Source organism: Globicephala melas, chromosome 7, assembly GCF_963455315.2.
Source record: "Globicephala melas chromosome 7, mGloMel1.2, whole genome shotgun sequence".
Taxonomy (NCBI): domain Eukaryota; kingdom Metazoa; phylum Chordata; class Mammalia; order Artiodactyla; family Delphinidae; genus Globicephala; species Globicephala melas.
The window spans coordinates 111,320,233-111,332,903 of NC_083320.1; the positions used below are offsets into that span (position 1 = coordinate 111,320,233).

General features: G+C 44.8%; 1 protein-coding gene across 4 annotated transcripts in view; it reads right to left on the bottom strand.

The window, feature by feature from the left end:
• Window positions 1-4,156: 4,156 nt before the first annotated feature.
• The window catches only part of PLEKHB2 (pleckstrin homology domain containing B2), a 49,162-nt gene continuing 40,647 nt past the window's right edge, over window positions 4,157-12,671 (bottom strand). For all 4 annotated transcript variants that reach the window (XM_030840460.2, XM_030840462.3, XM_030840461.3 and 1 more), the window contains one exon: window positions 4,157-6,935. In XM_030840460.2, coding sequence (XP_030696320.1) covers window positions 6,799-6,935 — 137 coding nt within the window. In that variant the 3' untranslated portion in view covers window positions 4,157-6,798. The remainder of the gene's footprint in view (window positions 6,936-12,671) is intronic.

Consider the following 12,671-nt stretch of genomic DNA (forward strand, 5'->3'; position numbering starts at 1 on the left):
GCCTCTCAGGACCTCGCCTGAGGCCCCAAGGAACACTGGAGGCAGAGCCGTGGAGCAGGCGGCCCAGCCCAAGCCCGTGACGAGGAAGCGGGAGCACGGGTGCAGGGCTCTGGGACTCTGCAACCAGACCCGAATCCAAGCACTTCCTCTTCTTCTGGGCTCAGTCTGGGAAGCCCTGGGAGACACAGCAGGGACTGGGGGGTGGGGGGCGGGGCTGAGAGAAGGTGTGACAGCAGGGACATTCCTGGGGCTGCTCTGACACCCAGTGGTGACTCTCAGATCCGGCTGTGGCAAGGATGAAGTGCAGCTGCTCCCAAGGGGGAGAGAAGGAAGGTGGGGGAGGGAAGAGGAAAGGATGGAAGAGGGCGGGGCGGGGGGAGTCCATTCTAGACCGGTGGTTCTCAAGATCTGAACTTGCACTGGAATCAACGTGAGGGCTGGTTGGTGACTCAAAGAGTCCAAGCTGAGCCAGAGAATCTGCATTTCTGATAGGTTCCCAGGGGCTGCTGGTGACCTGAGAGCACAGGGAACCACCATCTAGGAGTGGAGTGGAAGAAAGGGGATGACTGCTCACCGTGTGTCCTCCAGGGCGGGACTCTCATAATTACGCCTACTTTATGGAAGAAGTAGCTGACACTTGGAGAGCCCATGCTGTCTACGTTCCCCCAGTGTGGCCCCAAGTCCTCCCTGTGGTCCCTTCTGCATGACTGCAGAGCCGTCGCAGCCCACCCTTGTACCTACCACGCCTATCTGGACAGGTGAGGCAGCTCCTGAAAACTGGGATGAACAGTCTCCACGCACACTGCCCAGGACACCTCCCTGCAGGGACCCTAGGTCTCAGCCTCCCACTGCACCCAGAACACATTCCCTGTGCCCAGGAGGTGCTCACCTGGCCTCTGACAGGTAACTGAAAAAGACCAGGCCTGCCCTGCCGGAGAGGCCACTCGAGCACCCCAGGCTCACTGCCCACTGGGGGGTGACCCTGTTAAGGAATGTCACCTGGATGACACAGAGTCACCAGCCCACCTGGGGTCCAGGGGGAGGCACTTCTGACCTGATTTCCTACCAGCCAGGCAGAGAAAAAGCCAGTGCCGGACACCCGTCCCCCATTGTGTCGTTCCTCTCATCACCGTGCTGAGCTGCAAGGGGAGAAAGTCTTCCTAGGCTGTCAGCAGGCACTGCAAGTGCAAGAGGGAGATGCTCCTGGCAGAGGTGAAAGGAAGGAACAAGTGTTCAGGACAGGTAGGGCTTGGGGGAGCTAGGACCAGGGGAGAGTCAAGCCTGGACAAACCCCTGGGGGCTGGTGGCACTGCAGAACCCAGCCCACCGTGGACCCTCTCAGGACTTTCTGGGCTTGAGTCCCAGGAATACACATTTCTCGTCAGCACCTAGGCACCAGAGTTTGGACCTCGATGTTCCTGAGCCGAAGAACGCCACACCCCACATCCCAAGTGAGGCAGGGGGGTCTACTCTTCCCAGTGGGGGAGGAGACCCTGGAGGTCACACAGCAACAGGCAAGAATGTGTAACTCACAGGGAAGTGGGGGGGGGGGGCGGAAATAATCAGGAGCCACGATGCTCAGTGAATACTTGATGGAATGAGCGAATTTAACGTATTAAAGAACAAACGGTTGGAATGACTATATTCCTTGCTGGACAGGGTGAATGTCTTTCTCTAGGTGCAAACCTGCCCATCAGTTGGTAAGTAGGGAAAGAAAATACTCTGTGACCAAATGACATCTGTGTTACGTGAACCAACAATTTACATGTAATTTGCTACCACCCACTTCACTAATCAGTAAATACTGTGCAAATGAGGGTGAATAGGAGCCTGACTTGCACTGAGTGCTGAAGATAGTGGACCATCAGTATTTACCATTTACTGCGGCTCAGCGGCAGCTGTGGCCAGGGCGACTTCTTCCTGAGCTCAGACTACACCTCCCAGACCCCCTGCATGGCACCAGGGCCACGTGACTAGCTCTCCCCACTGGAATGAGAGCAGAACCTCGGGCACCGCTGCCAAGCTGAGGAGCGGGCTGTGTCTTCACCATCTTTCACTGCCAGCAGGATGCAGAAGCTCCCTGAGGACTCCACGGCACCCGAGAGAGGCAGCTGCGGTCTCCAAATGAGTACCTGGGGCAGAAGTCTCCCTCCCAAGCAAACCACAGTGGACACGGCTTGAGCAGCAGAGCTTTTGGCCTTCAGCTCCTGCGGTGGCTTATCACAGCAGTCAGCCTCTGTGCATACAGTTCTCTAACACCCAGTCCCAGGCCCTGGTGTCATCCTGGAGGCACTCAAGACAGTTACGCTCCAGGGAACCCTGTCATCCACTAGTTGCACACTATCAAAGAGAACACAGTACCTCCAAGAGTCCCACGCTGGGATGAGTCACTTTTGTACAGTATCCTTCATTATAGCATTCTTAGCAAAAGTAAAAGGGTACTGGATGAATTACAGGACAAATAAAATGAATGGGCAAGTTCCTTACCCAGTTCTATACTGAGGTATAGAAATACCTCAGATATGTTAAGTGAAAAAAAAAAAAGGATAAAACAGCATACATCAGCAGTTTTCAAGGTATGATCCAAGGAACGCTGAGGGTACGCAAGACCCTTTCTGAGGGTCTGCAAAGTCCTCCCTTTCCAACTATGTATCTATGTGAGGCTGTATTTCCTTCTATACTTCAACCAAAAGACAAGTAACAACAGACTGAACGCATAAGCAAACAGGCAAATCCAGCTATTAAGCCCGATGTTAAACTTTTTCAAACGTGAAAACACTCTGCCTCACTGATTTTGTATTGGAAAATATTTTTTATCAAGTCTATTTTTTAAATATAATGGGTTTACCATTTCTTAAGAAAGTTTTCAAATTTCTCAATTTTATTTTCTAATATGGTAAATAATGATAGATATAACTCACCTTAAAGACCTCTTGGGAAGCCTCAAAAATTTAATACTGTAAAAGGATCCTGAGACTAAGAAGTTTGAGTACCACTGGTGTATATACTACCCTTATTTTGTAAAAAAGGAAGAAAAATAAGAATTTATCTTTGTACTGGCTTATATATGCATGAAGAAAAACTCATGAAGGATAAATAAACCAGTATGAGTGGTTAAGCAAAGAGAAGATAGGAAATGGGCAGATGCAAGAAACTTTACTGAATCCTTTCTTTCATTTTGAAGCTGTGTGTGTGGGGGTGTGTGTGTGTGTGTGTGTGTGTGTGTGTGTGTGTGTATAACCTATTCAAAAACTGAAAAAAAAAAAAAAAGAGCCAGAGGCAGCAAGGGCCAGCATGATGGAAGATGAGATAAAGTCCAGCTGAAAAGTAGAAGGGCTTACAAAGGCTGTGTGCAGTGTCTCCCCTACCCGACATCCAGAAATAAGTGTCCCCAGGCAAAATACTAGAGACTTCTTCCCTAAAGAAATGAAACCAACAGACCCAGAGCTTCTAGTATGAGATTCCTAATCTTAAACTATTACAGGCAACCACACATCACAATTTAATCAAAGTCTGCAACAGGCGAGATAAACAGAAAAGCTAGCCAGGAAGAGAGTGAGGTAATGCAGAAATGAAAAAAAAATGTAAATAATTTTTTAAAACAAAACAACAAAAACACAAAGTCGTGTACCCAAAGATATTGGAGAAGTTACTGAACCCACAAGGCCAAGTAGATCTGGTTGAGGAAGATACTGTCAGTTTTTTAATAGTCATCCTAGAAGTACTGACCCCTGCGATGTTCTTGTGGAAATTACTCTCATATACACGTGGCACAGGGAAAAAGAATATGTTTTAATATCAGATATAAATCTGTTTCAGTTACTACCTGTGTGCTCCCAAGAAAAGAATTTAACCCAGAGTAACTTGGATAATACACCCCTTATGGAGTTAATATAGGAATTTAATAAGTTATTGTTTTCTGATGTGACAATACATTCCCTAGCACTTATGGAATACTCAATAAAAGGCATTCTTATTGCCTGTGATGCAGCAGAAAAAGCTGACTGTGTTACTAGAAAATAAATGAAAAAAAAAAACAAAACCAGATTCATGGTTGTCAGAGCGAGGGGGTGGGGATGGGAGAAACGCATGAACCGTTTTTATCTTTATAGTTTAAATAAATTGAATTTTAAAAAAACAATAGAAGTCAATGAAATATGCTTTAAGGTTAACAATCATTTAATGTATTAACATTTTCACTTATAAACATACAATTTGCATATACAGGGAAAAATACGTTTTGAGGACACAACAGAATACTAGAGACAGGCAAGCAATCAGAAAAAAAGATCAACCCTAGGAGAAAAAAATGGAACTGCATCCCATGCTGGTGTCTACAGAAACTTGGGAAGGAGAAAGATCACACAGTATCACAAGTAATGTAGAAAATAAATGTGGGTCATTCTGTCTCAATGGCAGGAACTTCTCCCATGATCCAGATCTTGTGTCCCGGTCTGGCCCGTTTCATGAATGATGATCTGAAACAACCACGGGTCTCTCCCTTCTCTTTACATCTAAGACCCTGAATTTAACTCAAGGAATTAAAAGAACAGAGCTAAGAAACAAGCCAACTGGCATGTGTGCAATGTCAACAGCCAACCAGTTAAAAGTACACATGGAAGTAAAATACTGACTAAACCTGAACAAGTTCCTTCCAACTCACCTTCTTGATTTAGGATTACCTAAGCGCTAGCATCTATGAGAGCTGGGGCCAGGGAAATGAAGTATCTCAGCCCATCTTTATACAGAGTATGCATTTCCTCTCAGGATCAAGTCACTAGTGACAGTGAACTTCCAGACTCAACTACAGTTGCCCAGTGGGACTGGCCCCGCTGGGGACAGGGACTGAAGATGGGGGGGCACACGTGTGCACGAGTTTCAGTCCATAGCTCTCCCCCTTCTGTCAGAGGGAAGCCAGGGAAACACAAGGAGACCATCTGCTTCAAAGGCGTTTCACTGACGTAACTCAGTACCAGTGGTTCCAGTAACTCCAAGTTCAAAATGATGCAACATTAAAAACTGAGTTTAGTATTTTGTAAGTAAAACATACAGCTCGAATAATGATTACCACCTGAAAAGAACCATTCTTACTACATACGATGTAAAATAACTAAAGCAACATTTTTAACCATGAAAACCAGTGTCGTCACACATCACATCTGGCAACTTTCCACCATGTCAAACATCCAAAGAGATGACAGCCAAGTATACTTCTTTTCAGCTGGAAACAGACTCTCCAGTGTCAACAAGTGCAATAGAATTGGCTAGGAAAACACACCTGTGGTCACCACAAAGTTCATTTGGCATCTGGTTTCATACGGAGATAGATCTATTTAAGTCTGCCTTAGAGATGGAGTGGGTTGATCAGTGAAACAAAAGACTATGTATGTAACTGCCCACATAGAATAAAAACGGAATTTGTGCTATTAGGAGTGTATTTTATGGAAAATTGGGTCACATGGAGTACAGGAGTAGAGACCTTCAATGCGCTAAACTGCCTTTGTAAAAGTACATTTTTAAAAGCATGCAGGACAGAAAACTGGAATAACTGATGTTTTAAAATTTACATAAATAAAGAAATAAGAAAAATGCACGAAGTCTTCCAGAGCTTCACACATAGTTGGGGCTCAAATTAAATGGTTTTAAGCTTCTCTGTGACATTTGAGTCAAGAATGAAAACAAGGCCAGTGTCCTGGTCAGGTGGAGTAATAACCCTGAGCAGGTCATTCATGTCCTTAGGCCGCAACTCCCATCTGTAACCTGAGTCTCCCCCACCATGCCACCACCAGGGCTCCACGCACCCCAATGCTCAGGGACAGCCACAGTGCCCCAGTCCTGCACAGGACAGGAAACGGGCTCTTTAGCAGCCTTCAGAAGGGTGGGAAAGAGGACCCTCAGTGCAGCCCAATCCCCTGAAACAATAACACTGTAACTATGGCTCTCATTCCACTTTCCTCACCATTCTCTTCATATTACTTTCTCAACAAGTAGAAAACTAAGCTATAAGTAGGCTGAAGTGGCAATAAAAACATTCAAACACTTAAAACATGATGCCTCTGAATAAAGCAAATCTACCTCTACACACTTGTTTGTAATTGTTTTGTCTTGTTCAAGTTTTAAATGATAAAGCCCTAAAACGCTGAGACTCAAGACTACTCCTAATTTGGGATGTTTTCCAAGATCACTACCAAAAACAAACTAGTAAAAATAAAATGAAAAGCATCATTTTAAAGCGGGGGATCTGCCATCCCGCCCATCATCCTAAGCAGTCGGTTTTGTTGGAAGCCTGCAGAGCCCCAGAGGCTGTGGCGATATCACACCTTTGCCTCAGGAAGGTTCCAGCCTACGACTCCTGAAGTAACGTGCATCCAGGTCTGGTCTGAGGTTTCAAAGTCTGGCATTAAACCAAAACAGCTGCAGTTCTTGCCACAATCACTCACCACTCATACATCACGACGTTACTCGCGTAACACTAAAATAACTACCCCTTAAACACTAAGGCCTAACTCTAAAAGGAAAATGCCCTTTCCAAACAGGTGTGTTCAAATAAGGTATTCTGAGAGTTCCATAAAAAAACTCCTAGAATGAGCCAGTGCCCCCAAATAGTCCACGTTTTAACAGCACTCCAAAGCCTTCTCCATGGTACATATATGGATTAGTTATAAGTATGATGTCACTACTTTCAAAAGAACTACTAAAACTATTATTAAAAACATTTGTAACAAACAGAAATGCCCTGCAAATTATATTATTGCACACAGGGTATCAGAAGCTATGCACATCCAGGTTCCAAGGACTCTAGAAGACCCAGAACAGAGACCCCAAGGCCATGCCTGTGGCTGCTCCAGCCAGCATGCCCAGCGCCAGGTCACTGTCATTGTCTTGATACCGCTCACGAATGATGACGTGGTTGGCAGGCTGCTGTCCATAAAGTCCTAGAAAAGAAGGAAAAAATAGGAGCAGTTTGTGAAGTCCAACATTCACGCAAAAAGATGGCTCACTTGACTGGGACCCTTCCAGAGGTTTCTCCATGCACTGCACCCCTCCCTTGGAGCGCTGGTGGGGTGACTGCAGTGAGTGCTCCCCAGCTCTCCTCCACCACAGGCGACAGTGACTGGACTTGGCCAAGTGAGGAGGACACCTCCATTTCTAAGATGGCACTAAGAGAAAATCAAGATGCGCAGCTTCCCAAGGTCCACAGTCCCAGACACTGCAGAGAGCAGAATCCTAATGGAGCTGCAACCCCCAGCCTCCAATGTCCACTTCAGCCCCGCACATTCTGCTCATCAGGATGGCAGGCAGACAAGGAGTGTGGGAGACACACAGAGCCTAGAGACAATGGGAGAGTCAAGAATCCCCACTGACAGCTAAGAAGAAAAACCCACCTAGAAGTTAATTAGCTTCTTAGTATTCATGCAAACCGTTTTTAAATTAAACCTTTAATCTGCTAACCTAACCTGCTCTTCATTTTTAACCTTATGTCTTTATGGGGAAAAATATTTATGCTAGGGGGAAAACTTCTAAAAAGCAACCTTTAAACAAACTTAAAGTTTATTTGCACAATTAGAGTTTACAACTGGAAATGTATTGCTTGTTCTCTTCTATGCGTCACAATATATTGTCCAATAGCTAATTAGCTTTAAAATTGCTCACATATAGTGTTAACTTTCCTCCTTGACCCACTATTCCCTTAGCAGTTCAACCCTAGGAAACAGATTAATCCAATAGTGATATGTCCACGTAGATGAAGAATGGAAGTGAAACCAACAGTGACACTAAAGGCTAACATCTACAAGTGCTTACTAGTCTAAGCACTTATAGTATTACAAGCATTTACATTCATTGACTCACTTAATCCTCACAAGAACCCTATGAGTCGAGCTTCCTGTTATCCCTATTTTATAGACAGGCAAAAGTGAGGCACACAGGGGTTGAGGGCAGTATGTTTAAACTACAAAACTGGTGAACTGTAGCATTCACTATCACAGCCTTGAAATTTAAATAATTTCAATTAGGCAACTCTAACTAGTGAAATGTAATACAGTAGGAACCTGTAAGCTGACCTAATTAAAAGATCCCCTGGAGAGGAGACGGGGAAGATGGCAGAAGAGTAAGACGCGGAGATCACCTTCCTCCCCACAGACACACCAGAAATACATCTACACGTGGAACAACTCCTACAGAACACCTACTGAACGCTGGCAGAAGACCTCAGACCTCCCAAAAGGCAAGAAACTCCCCACGTACCTGGGTAGGGCAAAAAAAGAAAAAAGAAAAAAAGAGACAAAAGGATAGGGACGGGACCTGCACCAGTGGGAGGGAGCTGTGAAGGAGGAAAGGTTTCCACACACTAGAAGCCCCTTCGCGGGCAGAGACTGCGGGTGGCGGAGTGGGGGAGCTTCGGAGCCGCGGAGGAGAGCACAGCCACAGGGGTGCGGAGGGCAAAGCGGAGAGATTCCATCACAGAGGATCGGTGCCAACCGGCACTCACCAGCCCGAAAGGCTTGTCTGCTCACCCACCGGGGCAGGCGGGGCTGGGAGCTGAGGTTCGGGCTTCAGTCGGAGTGGCGGCGTGAACACAGCCTAAAGGGGCTAGTGCACCACGGCTAGCCGGGAGGGAGTCCAGGGAAAAGTCTGGACCTGCCAAAGAGGCAAGAGACTTTCTTCCCTCTTTGTCTCCTGGTGCGCGAGGAGAGGGGATTAAGAGGGCTGCTTAAAGGAACTCCAGAGACGGGTGCGAGATGCGGCACAGGTCACTCTCCTCACCTCCCTGCCAGGGAGACTGTCCAGCCCGCCACTGCCAGGGTTCCGGGATCCAGGGACAACTTCCAGGGGAGAACGCACGGCATGCCCCACACTCCATAACCCTCCCTTCCCCCGGCCTGAGTGAGCCAGAGCCCCCGAATCAGCGGCTCCTTTAACCCCATCCTCTCTGAGAGAAGAACAGACGCCCTCTGGCGACCTACACACAGAGGCTAAATCCAAAGCTGAACCCCAGGAGCTATGTGAACAAAGAAGAGAAAGGGAAATCTCTCACAGCAGCCTCAGAAGCAGCGGATTAAAAAGCTCCACAATCAACTTGACGTACCTGCATCTGTGGAATACATGAATAGACAAGGAATCATCCCAAATTCAGGAGGTGGACTTTGAGAGCAAGATTTATGATTTTTTTCCCCTTTTCCTCTTTTGTGAGTGTGTATGTGTATGCTTCTGTGTGACATCTTGTCTGTATAGCTTTGCTTCCACCATTTGTCCTAGGGTTCTATACGTCTTTTTTTTTTTTGCGGTACGCGGGCCTCTCACTGCTGTGGCCTCTCCCGCTGTGGAGCACAGGCTCCGGACGCACAGGCTCAGCGGCCATGGCTCATGGGCCCAGCCACTCCGCGGCATGTGGGATCTTCCCGGACCGGGGCACGAACCTGTGTCCCCTGCATTGGCAGGCGGACTCTCAACCACTGCGCCACCAGGGAAGCCCTATACGTCTTTTTTTAATTTTTTTTCTTAATTATATTTTAATAACTTTATTGTATCTTACTTTATTTTATTTTATCCTCTTTCTCTCCTCTCTCTCTCCCTCCCTCTCCCTCCCTCCCTCCCTCTCTCCTTCTCTCTCCCTCTCTCCACCCCCCTTTCTTTCTACTTTTTCTCCCTTTTACTCTGAGCCGTGTGGATGAAAGACTCTTGGTGCTGCAGCCAGGAGTCAGTGCTGTGCCTCTGAGGTGGGAGAGCCAACTTCAGGACACTGGTCCACAAGAGACTTCCCAGCTCCACGTAATATCAAACGGCAAAAATCTCCCAGAGATCTCCATCTCAACACCAGCACTCAGCTTCACTCAATGTCCAGCAAGCTACAGTGTGAGACACGATATACCAAACAACTAGCAACAGAGGAACACAGCCCCACCCATGAGCAGAGACACTGCCTAAAATCATAATCAGTCCACAGACACCCCAAATCACACCACCAGACGTGGACCTGCCCAACAGAAAGACAAGATCCAGCCTCATCCACCAGAACACAGGCACTAGTCCCCTCCACCAGGAAGCCTACACAACCCACTGAACCAACCTTAGCCACTGGGGACAGACACCAAAAACAATGGGAACTACGAACCTGCAGCCTGCAAAAAGGAGACCCCAAACACAGTAAGATAAGCAAAATGAGAAGACAGAAAAACACACAGCAGATGAAGGAGCAAGATAAAAACCCACCAGACCTAACAAATGAAGAGGAAAGAGGCAGTCTACCTGAAAAAGAATTCAGAATAATGATAGTACAGATGATCCAAAATCTTGGAAATAGAATAGACAAAATGCAAGAAACATTTAACAAGGACCTAGAAGAACTAAAGATGAAACAAGCAACGATGAACAACACAATAAATGAAATTAAAAATAATCTAGATGGGATCAATAGAAAAATAACTGAGGCAGAAGGACGGATAAGTGACCTGGAAGATAAAATAGTGGAAATAACGACTGCAGAGCAGAATAAAGAAAAAAGAATGAAAAGAACTGAGGACAGTCTCAGAGACCTCTGGGACAACATTAAACACACCAACATTCGAATTATAGGGGTTCCAGAAGAGGAAGAGAAAAAGAAAGGGACTGAGAAAATATTTGAAGTGATTATAGTTGAAAACCTCCCTAATATGGGAAAGAAAATAGTTAGTCAAGTCCAGGAAGCACAGACAGTCCCATACAGGAAAAATCCAATGAGAAACACGCCAAGACACATATTAATCAAACTGTCAAAAATTAAATACAAAGATAACATATTAAAAGCAGCAAGGGAAAAATAACACACAAGGGAATCCCCATAAAGTTAACAGCTGATCTTTCAGCAGAAACTCTGCATGCCAGAAGGGACTGGCAGGACATATTTAAAGTGATGAAGGAGAAAAACCTGCAACCAAGATTACTCTACCCAGGAAGGATCTCATTCAGATTGGATGGAGAAATTAAAACCTTTACAGACAAGCAAAAGGTGAGAGAGTTCACCACTTTCACCAAACCAGCTTTACAACAAATGCTAAAGGAACTTCTCTAGGCAAGAAACACAACAGAAAAAAAAACCTACAATAACAAACCCAAAACAATTAAGAAAATGGGAATAGGAACATACATATCGATAATTACCTTAAATGTAAATGGATTAAATGCTCCCACCAAAAGACACAGACTGGCTGAATGGATACAAAAACAAGACCCATATATATTCTGTCTACAAGAGACCCAATTCAGACCTAGAAACACATACAGACTGAAAGTGAGGGGATGGAAAAAGATATTCCATGCAAATGGAAACCAAACGAGAGCTGGAGTAGCAATTCTCATATAAGACAAAATAGACTTTAAAATAAAGACTATTAGAAGAGACAAAGGAGGACACTACGTAATGATCAAGGGATCAATCCAAGAAGAAGATATAACAATTGTAAATATTTACGCACCCAACATAGGAGCACCTCAATACACAAGGCAAATACTAACAGCCATAAAAGGGGAAATCGACAGTAACACGTTCATAGTAGGGGACTTTAACACCCCACTTTCACCAATGGACATATCATCGAAAATGAAAATAAATAAGGAAACACAAGCTTTAAATGATACATTAAACAAGATGGACCTAATTGATATTTATAGGACATTCCACCCAAGAACAACAGAATACACATTTTTCTCAAGTGCTCATGGAAAATTCTCGAGGATAGATCATATCTTGGGTCACAAATCAAGCCTTGGTAAATTTAAGAAAACTGAAATTGTTTCAAATATCTTTTCCGACCACAACACTATGAGACTAGATACCAATTACAGGAAAAGATCTGTAAAAAATACAAACACATGGAGGCTAAACAATACACTACTTAATAACGAAGTGATCACTGAAGAAATCAAAGAGGAAATTAAAAAACACCTAGAAACAAATGACAATGGAGACATGACGACCCAAAACCTATGGGATGCAGCAAAAGCAGTTCTAAGAGGGAAGTTTATAGCAATACAATCCTACCTTGAGAAACAGGAAACATCTCGAATAAAAAGCCTAACCTTGCACCTACAGCAATTAGAGAAAGAAGAACAAAAAAACCCCAAAGTTAGCAGAAGGAAAGAAATCATAAAGATCAGGTCAGAAATAAATGAAAAAGAAATGAAGGAAACGATAGCAAAGATCAATAAAACTAAAAGCTGGTTCTTTGAGAAGATAAACAAAATTGATAAACCATTAGCCAGACTCATCAAGAAAAAAAGGGAGAAGACTCAAATCAATAGAATTAGAAATGAAAAAGGAGAAGTAACAACTGACACTGCAGAAATACAAAAGATCATGAAAGATTACTGCAAGCAACTCTAGGCCAATCAAATGGACAACCTGAAAGAAATGGACAAATTCTTAGAAATGCACAACCTGCCAAGACTGAATCAGGAAGACATAGAAAACATGAACAGACCAATCACAAGCACTGAAATTGAAACTGTGATTAAAAATCTTCCAACAAACAAAAGCCCAGGGCCAGATGGCTTCACAGGCGATATCTATCAAACATTTAGAGAAGAGCTAACACCTATCCTTCTCAAACTCTTCCAAAATATAGCAGAGGGAGGGACACTCCCAAACTCATTCTACGAGGCCACCATCACCCTGATACCAAAACCAGACAAGG